The 12,943-nt window shown below is 32.4% G+C and overlaps 3 protein-coding genes across 3 annotated transcripts; 1 reads left to right on the top strand and 2 right to left on the bottom strand.

The window, feature by feature from the left end:
- Positions 1-610: 610 nt before the first annotated feature.
- LOC125212568 (protein AE7-like) lies at positions 611-2,774 on the bottom strand. The gene is made up of 6 exons (XM_048112773.2): positions 2,565-2,774; positions 1,828-1,961; positions 1,406-1,511; positions 1,220-1,319; positions 1,035-1,080; positions 611-924 (listed from the first exon to the last, which is right to left on the bottom strand). The coding sequence occupies exons 2-6, from the start codon at positions 1,949-1,951 to the stop codon at positions 824-826; spliced, it is 477 nt and encodes a 158-aa protein (XP_047968730.1). The 5' UTR covers positions 1,952-1,961; positions 2,565-2,774; the 3' UTR covers positions 611-823.
- A 1,082-nt stretch (positions 2,775-3,856) lies between these two features.
- On the top strand, positions 3,857-5,395 carry LOC125212766 (putative 2-oxoglutarate-dependent dioxygenase AOP1). The gene is made up of 3 exons (XM_048113014.2): positions 3,857-4,277; positions 4,610-4,934; positions 5,005-5,395. Exons 1-3 carry the CDS (start codon positions 3,901-3,903, stop codon positions 5,248-5,250), a joined length of 948 nt encoding a protein of 315 aa, XP_047968971.1. The 5' UTR covers positions 3,857-3,900; the 3' UTR covers positions 5,251-5,395.
- Positions 5,396-10,019: 4,624 nt separating this feature from the next.
- Positions 10,020-12,732, bottom strand: LOC125211085 (uncharacterized). Its single transcript, XM_089066872.1, has 6 exons — positions 12,648-12,732; positions 12,398-12,532; positions 11,844-11,942; positions 11,105-11,227; positions 10,924-10,977; positions 10,020-10,224 (listed from the first exon to the last, which is right to left on the bottom strand). The coding sequence occupies exons 1-6, from the start codon at positions 12,730-12,732 to the stop codon at positions 10,142-10,144; spliced, it is 579 nt and encodes a 192-aa protein (XP_088922998.1). The 3' UTR covers positions 10,020-10,141.
- Positions 12,733-12,943: the final 211 nt, after the last annotated feature.

The raw sequence follows: 12,943 nt of genomic DNA, 5'->3' as shown, positions 1-12,943 counted from the left end.
AAAGAGGATCCCTACCCCAAATTAACAGGAGGTACGTATAGAATCAAAGTAACTTTAAATTACAATAGATTTATTACAAGTGGAGGAGGGTCTCAACACATGAGAGAAGAGAGTGTATTTTAACGTGTCATCTACAATAAGGGTAAGGCTCCTTAAATAAGGGCAGTTGGCGGACTCCTAGCAATTATGGATTCCAAGCCGTTCTTTAATTTAGTTGAGAGGTGAGTCATTTCATTCTTTACACCTTTTGAAATGGTAAATAGTTATTCTGCAACAAAGCTGACAAGATTCCTCTCCATATTTCATGCTGTCATTATGAGTGTGAGGACTTGCCTTCTTCTTTTCTCGCTTTCAATTAAAAGCAAACAAAATAGAATACTAGTAAAAAAATAGTTTAGAATACAAGATCGGATTTAGAATCATTCTTTTGTTTGACAAATTAACACGTGTGTACTAGAAACTAATAAAAAAAACTTGCTAGGTTTTTCTTGATTAATAATGTACAGAAATTTGTTCTCCCATCAATTCGATTTAATTTACTTGATTTATTTTAACTTATTCTTTTTTTAGTATTATCTTTCAGAATTTCTAATTTTCAGTTTAATTATAATAAACATTTAATAGTAATTATGGAATAACTCGAGAATGGAAAAGCAATTATTCAGTATGAGTACACACCAACCAACTCCCTAACTACAAGAATGACCTATTGGTGTTATAAACTCAATACATTTGACATGTACAGAAAAAAAAAAAAAAAAAAAAAAACTCCCAGATACAAATGAAGTATTGCAATAGATACTATATTGAGAGGATTATAAGTTTATAACAGTGAAGGTGCAAGGCATTCGTCGACCATATCAACGAGGTTAGGATTTTCCAAAGCTGCTGCCACGCGTTCTTTGTCGTTCAGCTGTTTGTTTACTGCATATGAGTAAATGGTCTCTCGATTAAATCATTTTTTGTCGTGGTAAACTAGTTTTGAATCTTAACAACTGAATAAAATGACATAGGTCAGAAAGAGAGAGAGAAACCTGCAGCTTCAGAGGCATGAGAACCAGGTGCTACTGTAATATCAACCTGGGATGTAAAAATATATAATTGCATGAATAGAATTCTCCGAGAAACAAGCACATTCTAAATGGAAAATTGGAAATCACTCAAAGTACCAACATTCATCAGTTTAGATTCCAGAATAGGCTACACCAGGTTATTTTACCTTGTAACGTGGTGGCAAAGAGCGCATTAGTTTGACCCGCAAACATAAGCCAATTACTGTAGCCATGCTGCAATGCTCTACAGTTGGAGTAAATGTGACCCTGAAGCAGATCATATCTGGTAAGTTGACATAAACTAGACATAGTCAACTGAATGGAAACACATAGAATGTACCTTTTTTATATACCTTACGTAGCTACGCTTGTCATCAACCTCAATTGCATCCTCTGTTATGACTTTCAACTCTTCCAACGAATAAGGATGCTCTGGATCTTTTATGTCTCTAATATGCTGTAATAACATTAAGGATACAAACTCTAGCAACCAAAAAGGTTACTCGACAAACTCATTTATTCTATGTGTAAAACGCAATTCAAGGATTTTTTATAACTATGACTGCTCAAAAGATACTTTTCACATATTTGAGGAACAGTATCCTTTTAGTGATTTTCCCTTGGTAGGCAAGATTATCGAGTAATTCAGCCTCAGTCAGGGATTGATAACTGCAGATTATGGCTCCCACCCATCCCACAGAGTGGGAGAGGCATACTATGCTGGTGCCGAGTCAACCAAAAAACAAGATCTAACACAACGCATGTCAAAGGATATCAAAAATTTCTAGCTGGTCAATTTCCTCAACTGCGCATTCATCGACATCACCTGTTGCACTTCGAGTTCGACGCTCCTTTTTTTCATAGACAACAGGGTTCGCATTTATTAAACCTGAGACCATATTGCTAACCCTGAACCATAGTAAATTAGGTCAGAAATAAACAGTACATGAGGAACTTAGCACAAGACCTCACATAACCCTTGCAAAGAATACTAATTCCCTCAAAATAACTAGATAATTTAATTGCATCATTCAATTGAAAAAGTAATCACCCTCTTCCACTGCACATGTTGAATCCTCGCAACAAAAGAGGCTTAACTAGAATATTCAGCCATCACATAAAGACTATACATAAGTAGAATGGTAGAAGTACTAATACCAATCTGTTTACATTTACAGAAAGCAAAAGTATTAAATATTAATTCATACAATAAATCATCATTTAGTAACTTGAATGAACAGAGTTGAGCTTGTTTAATCATAAAAGAGCCAGAAAAAGCAAATATTTAGCTCAACTCGGAAATGACAAGCCGAAGCAGATATTCTGCCGCACATGAGACACATTCCATTGTAGACCTGCTATTAAGCTAATCCTAGGCAGGAAAATTCAAATAAACCTCAAAATATTGAATGATTTCGTTAGGGTTTACCATTGGATAGCTAAGGAATTTACATCTGAGAATGAATGAAAATTAAATAGCAATTGAATAGGAAACCGGAATTCGACGATTACCGTGCGGAAGGTGTTCAATTTCGTGCAGAGAGACGAATATGCGACGATCTCGAACCTTGGGAGTTATTCAAATTTCACCGAGCGCAGGGGGAGAGGGCGGTGGGTGGTGGAAAAGATGACGGCGACGGCGACGGCGGTTTTGAGAAAGGATGAATAAATTAGTTAAATATCTTTTCTCATCTTTGTGTGTGCCAAATGAATAACGTTTGATTTGTTTTTACACTATTTAACAGGAAAATTAAAAATTCTTTAAAATTAAGAAAATAGTGTAAAAAAATTATTCTTTCAATTAAGTTTTAGAATTTTTACCTTTCCATGATTTCAATGCGACATGGAAGAAGCAAAACTGGCTTGAATAAAAAGTACTCCCATGGATTTTGAGATATCCCAAAGTTGCATGGTAAAATACACTATTAGTTCCATTCAAATTGGATCATTTTTTGAGATATTTATTTTAAATGTTACTCCCTCCGTCCATGAATAGGAGTCTCGTTTTTTCATTTTGGTCTGTCCACAAATAAGAGTCCCGGTTCATAATTACCATAAATGGTAAAGAGACCCCACATTCCACTAACTTATTCCACTCACATATCATATAAAACTAATATATACAAGTGGGACCCCTATTCCACTAACTTTCTTCCATCCACTTTTCTTAACATTTCTTAAAACTTGTGCCGAATAGAAATGAGACTCCTATTCGTAGACGGAGGGAGTATTTTATTTACTAAGTGGATAGAGAATAAAATGCAAAATGATGATATTTTCATTCTTAGAAAGGTAGGATCGCTTTAAATGAGACATTTTAAAAGAAAAACATAACAAAAGAGTATTGGATTAACATAGACTCTTTCTTTTTCATCTACTTTTCAGTACTACTGGCTTAGATAAATAAAGAATAATATAGATTATTTTATGGATAAATAAACAAAATTTTAAAGACCGTGTTAGAGTTAACTCAGATTTGAAATTTTTAATATTGGACATTAGTTACTCTACCACTATACAGTCTAACACACATAATAATAACATATAAATTGTTCTCACTATGTATTGAAGTTTTGAAATATTTTAAAATCCTTATACTCCTATAATTTGATCGCAATTTATTTAATTCATATCCCAATCAAAGAGCGAGTTGGTTGAATAAAAGTACTCAATCATTATCTTATCAATAATGAAAAACAAACACTTTTTTAGCTAATCCTCGAAAGCAAACTGATTATACAAGAAATCATGTTATATGATTGGAAAAAACAAACTATCTCATCCTATAAAAAACCAACTTTCACAAACATACCAATTCCTAATTCCAAAAAAACACAAGATAATACCCATGGGCTCCTTAACTACTCTCCCTGAGCTTCTAATAGTAGACTTCAACACTGAAGAAATGAAGCCAGGCTCAAACTCATGGTCATCCGCCTGCAAAAGCATAAGAACCGCCTTCGAAAACCACGGTTGCTTCATAGCATTATGCGACTACGTCACACCCCAACTCCACAGCTTCATCTTCAAAGCAGCCGACGACTTATTCGACCTCCCCATCGAAACCAAAGTCCAAAACATCAACGAAAAGCCCTACCATGGCTACGTCGGTCAAATGCCCATCGTGCCCCTCCACGAAGCTCTAGGCATCGACTATGCCACCACCCTCCAAGGAGTCCAAAGCTTTACCAATCTCATGTGGCCTCAAGGAAATCCATCATTCTGGTACATATATCACTACAAAAAACTCACAATTTAGTGACGGATACCGTCACTAATCCGTGAAATTTAGGCACTTAACAGATCTAGTGATAGGTTAAGTATCAACATATCCGTCAATTAAAAGCTTTTCAGTAATCAAAGGAGGCCACCATGGTAAATTCGGATTAGTGAATGACACGCTTTTCAGTCACTTATCCGTCACTACTTCTTGAAATTTCTGCAGCTGTCACTAATTCCGCCACTAATTTGCATTTTTTTTTTGTAGTGTATATATTTAAATGTTTACAACTATTTTTTATTATCATATTGATAATTTTGTGTGTCATGTTAACTAGTGAGAACTCTATGGAGTTTGCAAAGGCGGTCGCGAAGCTGGAGAAGATGGTGGTGAGGATGCTGTTTGAGAGCTATGGTTTGGAGGAGAAGAAGGCTGAGTCACATGTTGATGCAACTACCTATCTTTTGAAGTTCTTGAAGTATCGGTCGCCTAACGAGGGGGAGAATAACATGGCCTTTTTACCCCACACTGACAAGAGTTTCATCACTATACTTTATCAAAACCATGTCTCTGGACTCCAAACTAGGGCTAGAGACGGGGAGTGGATCGATGTCCATTTCCCGCCTTCCTCTTTCGTTGTCATGGCTGGAGATGCTTGCAAGGTCAGTCTTCACCTTTTTTTTTCTTTTAATGACTAGTTGAATTTTATTCATTTTTTTGCGTTTTATGTAGGCGTGGAGTAACGATAGGGTGCTGTCTCCGAGTCACAAAGTGATCATGGATATGAATGGAAACGAGACGAGGTACACAGCTGCGCTGTTTTCTTTCCTTAGCAAGACTGTGGAGGCTCCTGAGGAGTTGGTTGATGATGAACATCCATTGAAATATAAACCTTTTGAGCACCTCGATTTGTTGAAGTTTTTCGATACAAATGGCCTGCGATCCCAGGATATACTCCAAGATTTCTGTGGTGTTTGAGCTTTTTTCAACTTTGGTTTTATGTATTGGTGATTGAACAAGTTGTGAGTTTGATTTGCTGGTTAATTCATGTTGTTAATGTTGTGTGTTTGCTTGTATGCTATCTTAAGGAATAAAATATACTCCATATGTGAATATTTCTAAATTTCTATGAAGGGTATGATGTCAAGATTTAATTATTTAAAATGACAAAAGGAGTCAATTATATTATTGATCATAACCTTATATTGTCTATTAAAAATCCCTATTTATTTCTTGTTTTGGGGGACTATATACGTCCCATATATATACTAATTCGAAATAATTAATAATTATGAATATAAATTATTCACAGTACTAATGAGATCATAAGAACTGAAACAAAACATAAAATATAAGATTGAGAAATTTGTGAAATGATTCAAAAGCTCACTTATAACTTAGTTATACTTGACATGAAAACACTAGAGTTATATATAATAGTGTAGGAAAAGTTATCTTTAATACCCGCCAACTTGTAAGCACTACATGTCTCCATCTAGGGGTGGCGAAACGGGTTACCCGCGGGTACCCGTACCCATTTTAGCCAAATTTGTTGTCCCAATACCCGCCCCGCGGCATACCGGGATTATCCGATACCCGTGTCGGGTATCCCGTACCCGACATTGCGGGTACCCGTACCCGACCCGCTAAAAAAAAATTTGAAAACCATAATAACCGTCAATATTCCCTAATTTACTTTATTAATACGATGGTAAACGTTGAATAGATTGAGAATAAAATTGAGGGGACACTTTATAGCTAATTCCGGTGGGTTTTCAATTGTATGTTCGTTGGAATATAAAAATATTTTAGAAGAACTCTTAGATTATATAAAGTACTTCCATAATTCTCTCTTAATAGAGGCATTTCAATTTCTTCATTCATTTTAGAAATATAATAATAGAAATACTCTTCTCTACATTATTATCCATCTTACTTTATTTTTTCTCCGTTCTAACTATTTATTTTAATTTTTCAAAATGAGTGCGTATATGGCTATTAAATAAGTGCGTATTATTTAACTATTTACTTTTTTTTCTTCACTTTAACTATTTAAACACCTTTATTAATATGGAACGGAGGGAGTATTAAAAGATAGAATATAGCTAATACTAATAATAGCGGGTATTATCGGGACTAACGGATATACCCGCGCGGGTAGTGGGTATACCCGACCCGCAAAATTCTAAAACACACTACCCGATCCCGCCTCGTTTCCCGTTATCGTCGGGTAACGGGTACCCAATACCCGGCGGGTAATGGATGAAGATGAGAATTACCCATTACCCGCTATCCATTTTGCCACCCCTATCTCCATCCATCTTTTAATACCAAGAAAATAAATTAACACCATTAAATTAAATTTTATAAACTTTGAGTTCCATACTCAATTCTCAGTTTTCATTAGTTTCCTAATTTTAAAACAAATGCATTACTGAAAGACTTAAAAATTTGGACATTAACGTGAACAAAACAAAAACCACAATATAATTGACACTTAAAAATTAGGAGTATATATATAAATACTTATATGTTATTGATTGGTGTACATGTATATGTTTATAATATTAATTCGTTTTTCATGCCCATGACAACTTAGATTTAGTTAATTATTGCCATAGTTTGTCTAGGGCGAATAATTTACTAATGTTGTGTACATTCAAGACTAATGTTGTGTACATTGAAGATTCTATACGTTTTTTGATGCAGTTCCGTTAGATAAAGCCCCGAAAAAATCAATTATATCGAAATGATTTGAAATTCACACAGAACCTGTAAATATATTAACAACTCAAACTCATTGCGCTTTTTAGTTTTCCATGACATTTAGTTTTGAAATGAGGTCTTGTTAATTGTTTTTATTTTGGGCTGTTTTTGTGTCGGATTACTTTGCTCGCAGTTAGCTTTGAGCTTTTCTTATGTATTGGGAAAAAAAATTATATTATTACCTGAATACTATGTGAATAATTGTGTTTTAATCAAGGGAAGCTACACTTCATGCGATCTTTGTCACAGGTTGAAATCAACATTATTGAGATCCATATCAAGTTTTAGGACCATTCCTTGTCTATTTCAAATATTTGTCACCATGTCAGCAAATCTTATGTGCTTGATTTGTTGGGTATTTCCAAATAATATTTTATGTGTACAACACAAATTTTTGGTATAAAATTATAAGTGAAGGTGATGTTGGGGGACCAAATTATAAAACTATATAGTCATTGAAGGAGGAGTCCAAAAGTGATAATGGAAATAATCAATATTTATCTGTGAGCCTTATTAATTATATATGCTACATTATTAGTACATGGACAAATCTAAAAAATACTACCTTTAGTACGAATTGAAATACTCATTTTTTACGAATTGTACTAGTAAACTCATTGATCAATTATCATTACTAGGGTATGGCTAAATAAGGACGATATATATTATGTTGAAATATTAATAAATATCAATATTTGTTGATAATGGCGACTTGCATCTTGACTGACAATTGCCTATTGAGTCAATTTAAATTTTATATATATCAAATTACTTTATAAAGTAAAATTGAGCCCAAATTAATATTGACAGGAAACCTGCTGGAGTTTAAAGTAAACCCACCAATTCGTTATCAATTCAACATCATAATTGAGAAATTTAGCTACATTTATTTGTAAATCCTCGAGAACAATTGACATATATAAAATGGTTTTTGTTACGATCAAATTAAAGGACCAAAAAACCAAACTATTAATGTTGTAAATGATCCGTACGAATTACGAAATTTACGTTCAACATCAAATTAAATAAACAACGCAAATAGATGTCACCCTTGTTGCCCTTGATATGATTATAATCGAATTTATCCAATAAACGAGTTTAGGACCACATTAGTCTATATCAAACATTTGTTTTTAATGTGTGGAACAAACTGTTTCTGATTTGCTTTAGTATATTAATTCACTTTCATCATATATAAAAATTACAGATTTATTAATGTGAATTTGGTCAAGAGAATTGCAAAGATAGACATTGGATTCTAGCTAACTTAACCATGTTAGGAATAATGATAATTTAAATCATAACTTTTTGTTGACTTTTGGTCAAATCTATAAATTTTTAAACATGGATATAAATTCATGGTTTTTTATTTTCTTAAAATTGTCCTACAATGACTCAGATATTAACCATTTCTAATGTAAAACATAAAAATATTACTATTATTAACAACCTAGTTATTGAACAAAATTTTATTTTACCTAAAACTCCATAAATTCTTTGTACCAACAAAACAGTTGATATATTAATCATATTAGTTTTCATCATAAGACTTATATAATTATTACTCCGCTGTACATGGTTAATGGTTTTAAATCTAACTAAAATCGGCGTGTATTTTAAGAAATGTGAAGAAAAATTAGTAGAAAAAGTTGGTGGAATGTGATTTCTATTTTTATACTTAATTTTATAATGAATTATGGTTGTATTGATTTAGAGGAGTGTGAGATCCAGTTGCTAAAAAAACTGTGGGCGTTTTGAAATGACAAGGTGAGAAATTATTTCATGGATTAAGGAAAATATTAGTTTGAGAGAGGGGGGGGGGGGGTTAATATCATTAGTTAGATCGTAAATTCAGGTTAAAACTATCATAGAAAACTAGAAATAATTAAAACTCAAATTCAGCCGTCCTCGTCGCTTTTAATTTTAATAATGCCATCTTTTTAATCATTAATTGATTTTACAAATCAATAGTATGATGATGCTAAATCAAGCATGACTTGGACGTGTTATTGTTTAAACTCAAAAAGATTTTATAATAATCAAACTTTATATTTTGATAGGAACACACCCGCTAGATTACATATATAGAAATTTGTTGATGGTTCAACATCACACGTGATTTATATTAATTAATACCCATTTTATGATAGTTGAGTCATTTTTCTCATTTTGAGATGTTCCACGATAGTTGATTCATTTCACCTTTTAGCAAAAAATAATGCATATTTTCGCTCTTATTTTATTCTCAATACATTTCACTCTCTCCACTTTATTTTCTATTTATTTAATACACTATACATCCATTATTTCTTAATTATAATAATTGTTTCACAATCAGAATTTTATTTGATACATTAGATAAATCATAAATGGGTGGCCCGACATTTATTGTTCTTTGTTTAAGATTTTGAATGATTCGGCATTTTGGGTTAGGCTTGATATATAAATGGGCCTTAGCTTTGATTCCATTTGATCCAAAAAGAGACAATGATATACACAACTTAAGTTGACTTTTGTAAATGGTTTTTTTTCGATTTTGACTCTCTATGTATGAACCATGTTGTTAATCGAGTTTTCGATAGCACTGGCATTAATAGTTAATAACAAGAAAAGGAGTTAAATTTGCCAAACAAGATAAAACAAGGATTTGTGGAGGCTATGCTACTAGCCTACTACTACTAAAACTCTTTCAACCTTTAAATTGTTATTTTTACTCGTAGATTTATTAGCATTGAGTGATTATGAAATGTGACAGCTGCTTTATCTTAAAAGACATAAGCTTTTAATAAAATGCAATGTACAAAAAGTATAGACACATTGTTTCAAAAGACAAATAGTGTAATTGATGTGGAGTACTGCAAATATTGAAAAAGTACTTCATTAAAATTCAATGTAATAGATGTGAATTGCATTATTTTTTTATTTGGAAAAAGTTATATATTCCTTCCATCATACTAATATAGGTCCATTGAAGCGCAATCGATAAGGTTCTAACAAGATATATTGCTAATATTGTATAGAAATATCTTCAAAAGTATTATTTGAGTCATTCCATTTTACAAATCTTAATATATGAGACAGCATCACAATAAATCTGATCTTTTCATTCATGCATGATCCACGCCAAAATGATTGTAGATAATGAAACCACAATATTGCTCCATCTCTTCCAAATTTTATCCGATCCTTCAAAGTTCAAATGTAAATATACTTATATTAAAACTGTGAAATGGCATACTATTAATAAAAACCAAAGTTGTTGGAGATTGTGATTATTAGGAACATGATTACTAGAAATATATTTTTTGATAGATTATTTCTCATATTTTAGATATTAAGAAAAGTATTTTAAATATAATTAACTAATAGTAGACATTTATAATTTTCAATAATTAAAGTAATTTTTTTAAAATTATACTACTATTTTTAATTGAAAAGATAATAATGATTTTATGATCCATAGTTCTCAAAGTTACATAAATTTTGTTTAATACTACTTATTAACTGGGAGAATAATAATATAATGGGAATTTTATATATAAAAAAATTAAATAAAGCAAATAAGTGAGAATCTAGAAATTTGAAAACAAAATATATTACTACTTAAAAAGGTTGGGAGTTAAGAATTTGACAAAATGGCATACTCTTCCTATTTTCATGATTCTTATATTTTAGAAAATAAGAATACTAGTGTATGTGTTATATTATCCTAGTCGATTGGTAAATTTCACGTGAATATTTCACATAGAGAACAAAAGATAAGTTTTGCATATTACTGATTATTATACGTATAAGTATTTCTATAATTAACGACAAATAATTAAAAGCTCTATTTTATTTTATTAGGAATAGTAAAATCTGAGTAGTTATGGTGGAGGAGCGTACCATTTGGTGGTGGTGGCGGTGCCGGCGGGCTATTACAGTCTAGTCCGATGCTACCTGCACCCAAATATGTAAGATAATCCAATCATTAATTTTATTTTATTTTTATCAAATTGCTTGTTGATTATTCAGTACTCAAATAATGTAACATAAACCCAAAATATAACTCAAAAAGAAAAGTTACATGTCTTGAAGCATGGATATTCAGGGAGGTTGAGGAAATTGCTAGACCCATTGTTGCATACACATGTATGCTTCGTTCCATTAGCAACACACGTACCCTCGTTGCACCATACCAAAAAGCATGCTGTCATATCAATGTATCGATATAAAGACACAACCGCAATCAGTATATGAGTCTTATAAAATTTTAATCGATCAATCAGTTTATTTGGATCAATACTAAAAAATTGGACTTCAAATTTTGTCCGGTAAAACATGTTTGGCATGATAGATAACTCATCTAGCGAAGAAACTCTATGAACAAAAATGAATTATCTACCCTACCAACCGATAACTCATTGTTTGAAAAATTTGGTTAAGAAGTCCCATTTATGCGGCACGAGTTTTAATAAATGTTAAGAAAAATGCGTGAAAAAAAGTTAGTGGAATAGGTGTCCCACTTGTATATATTAGTTTTACATGAAATGTGAGTGGAATGTGTTAGTGGAAGGTGAGATCATATTACCATTTTTTTACGGTAAAAATGAAGTAGGACTCCTATTCGCGGACAGACTAAAATGAAAAAATGGGACTCCAATTCGTGGACGGAGGGAGTATATATTATAGTACATATAATTATGATACAATATATTGCATTATTAATTATATAGGAATAGGAATTATTACATCCCTCTAACTATTTTCTAATTTAAGGACAATTATTTCGATATAATCCCTGCTAACGATAATAAAATATTTACCGCTCGAGGGATCAAGAAATGGTGGAATTGTTAAACCAGGCGGCGGTGGCGGCGGTGGCGGCGGCGGCGCATTGTTCCCGCACTCGAAGTCTATAGTGCCTGCAAATGTCGAATCACTCTTTTCAAATCTTTATATATCTATAGAAAAAATATAATTGTAATTTTAGCTAATCAAATTCCATACATGCATAATCAATTTGTGTTTGACCCCAACGAGATGCAACAAAAGTAGGATCAATTTAAAAATGAAAAGTAAAAAATACTCCCTCCGTCCCATAAAAGTTGAGTCATATTCCTTTTTAGTCCGTCCCAATAAAGTTGAGTCATTTCCTTTTTTAACTAAAGACAAAATATCTAATCACTCTTACTTTATTCCATCAATTACTTTACTCTCTCTTATCTTTCCTACTTTTTTCATCTCTCCTATTTATTTAATATAAATTCTTAATCTCCGTGCCCCAAAGTTTTGTCTCAACTTTTATGGAACGGAGGGAGTAATAATTGGGATTCATCGTAATTTCAATAAAAGTATACAATATAGGTGAGAGACTTACAAATTGGTAAAATACAAGCACGTGCATCAAAACCATGCTTCCATCCAAGCTTGCACGTGCAAGTATAATTGGTACCCGAGGTTGGGGGCACACACGTTCCTTGTCCACAGAACGCTTCTTTACAAGGATCATCACCTACACCTATATACAATCAAGTCAAATTCGAGCTTTATTTAAACACGAAATACTAACTTTTTTAACATGTCAATGCAAAAATGAGGAGCTCGAATTCAAAAGACTCAGCACATACAGAGTGTCCGAATGGGGAGACAAAGTACGAGGATGAGGATGAGGATGATGAATGAAAATAGTTGGAGGAATTGAGAGCCTCTCATAATTTTTGGTGCAATTGGAAATAGAGACTCAAGGAGAACAAAATTATAGTATGATTGAGATTCTCATAGTATATGTTTTTTATGTGAGCATAAATGAATAATGGCAGTGTGAATAAGTGCATATATATGTTAAAGTTATGTAGAAATATGTGCATAGTAAATTACGAATATTTTCCTAATAATAAATAATTCATAACAATGTAAGATATTA

Source organism: Salvia hispanica, chromosome 3 (genome assembly GCF_029641045.1).
Source record: "Salvia hispanica isolate PSC_SH4W2 chromosome 3, Shi_PSC_v1, whole genome shotgun sequence".
NCBI classification, from domain to species: domain Eukaryota; kingdom Viridiplantae; phylum Streptophyta; class Magnoliopsida; order Lamiales; family Lamiaceae; genus Salvia; species Salvia hispanica.
The sequence above is the reverse complement of the archived record's forward strand: the minus strand, read 5'-3'. Positions and strand labels throughout refer to the sequence as shown.

Coding starts and splice junctions, on each gene's coding strand:
- LOC125212568 (XM_048112773.2), bottom strand. CDS start 1,951: ATGGTCTCAGGTTTAATAAATGCGAACCCTGTTGTCTATGAAAAAAAG. Junction 1,320..1,405: donor GACAAGCGTAGCTACGTAAG/GTATATAAAAAA, acceptor GATCTGCTTCAG/GGTCACATTTACTCCAACTG. Junction 925..1,034: donor TCATGCCTCTGAAGCTGCAG/GTTTCTCTCTCT, acceptor ACTCATATGCAG/TAAACAAACAGCTGAACGAC.
- LOC125212766 (XM_048113014.2), top strand. CDS start 3,901: ATGGGCTCCTTAACTACTCTCCCTGAGCTTCTAATAGTAGACTTCAAC. Junction 4,278..4,609: donor CAAGGAAATCCATCATTCTG/GTACATATATCA, acceptor CATGTTAACTAG/TGAGAACTCTATGGAGTTTG. Junction 4,935..5,004: donor TGGCTGGAGATGCTTGCAAG/GTCAGTCTTCAC, acceptor CGTTTTATGTAG/GCGTGGAGTAACGATAGGGT.
- LOC125211085 (XM_089066872.1), bottom strand. CDS start 12,732: ATGAGAGGCTCTCAATTCCTCCAACTATTTTCATTCATCATCCTCATC. Junction 12,533..12,647: donor TCTCCCCATTCGGACACTCT/GTATGTGCTGAG, acceptor ATATAGGTGTAG/GTGATGATCCTTGTAAAGAA. Junction 10,978..11,104: donor ATATCCATGCTTCAAGACAT/GTAACTTTTCTT, acceptor ATTTGGGTGCAG/GTAGCATCGGACTAGACTGT.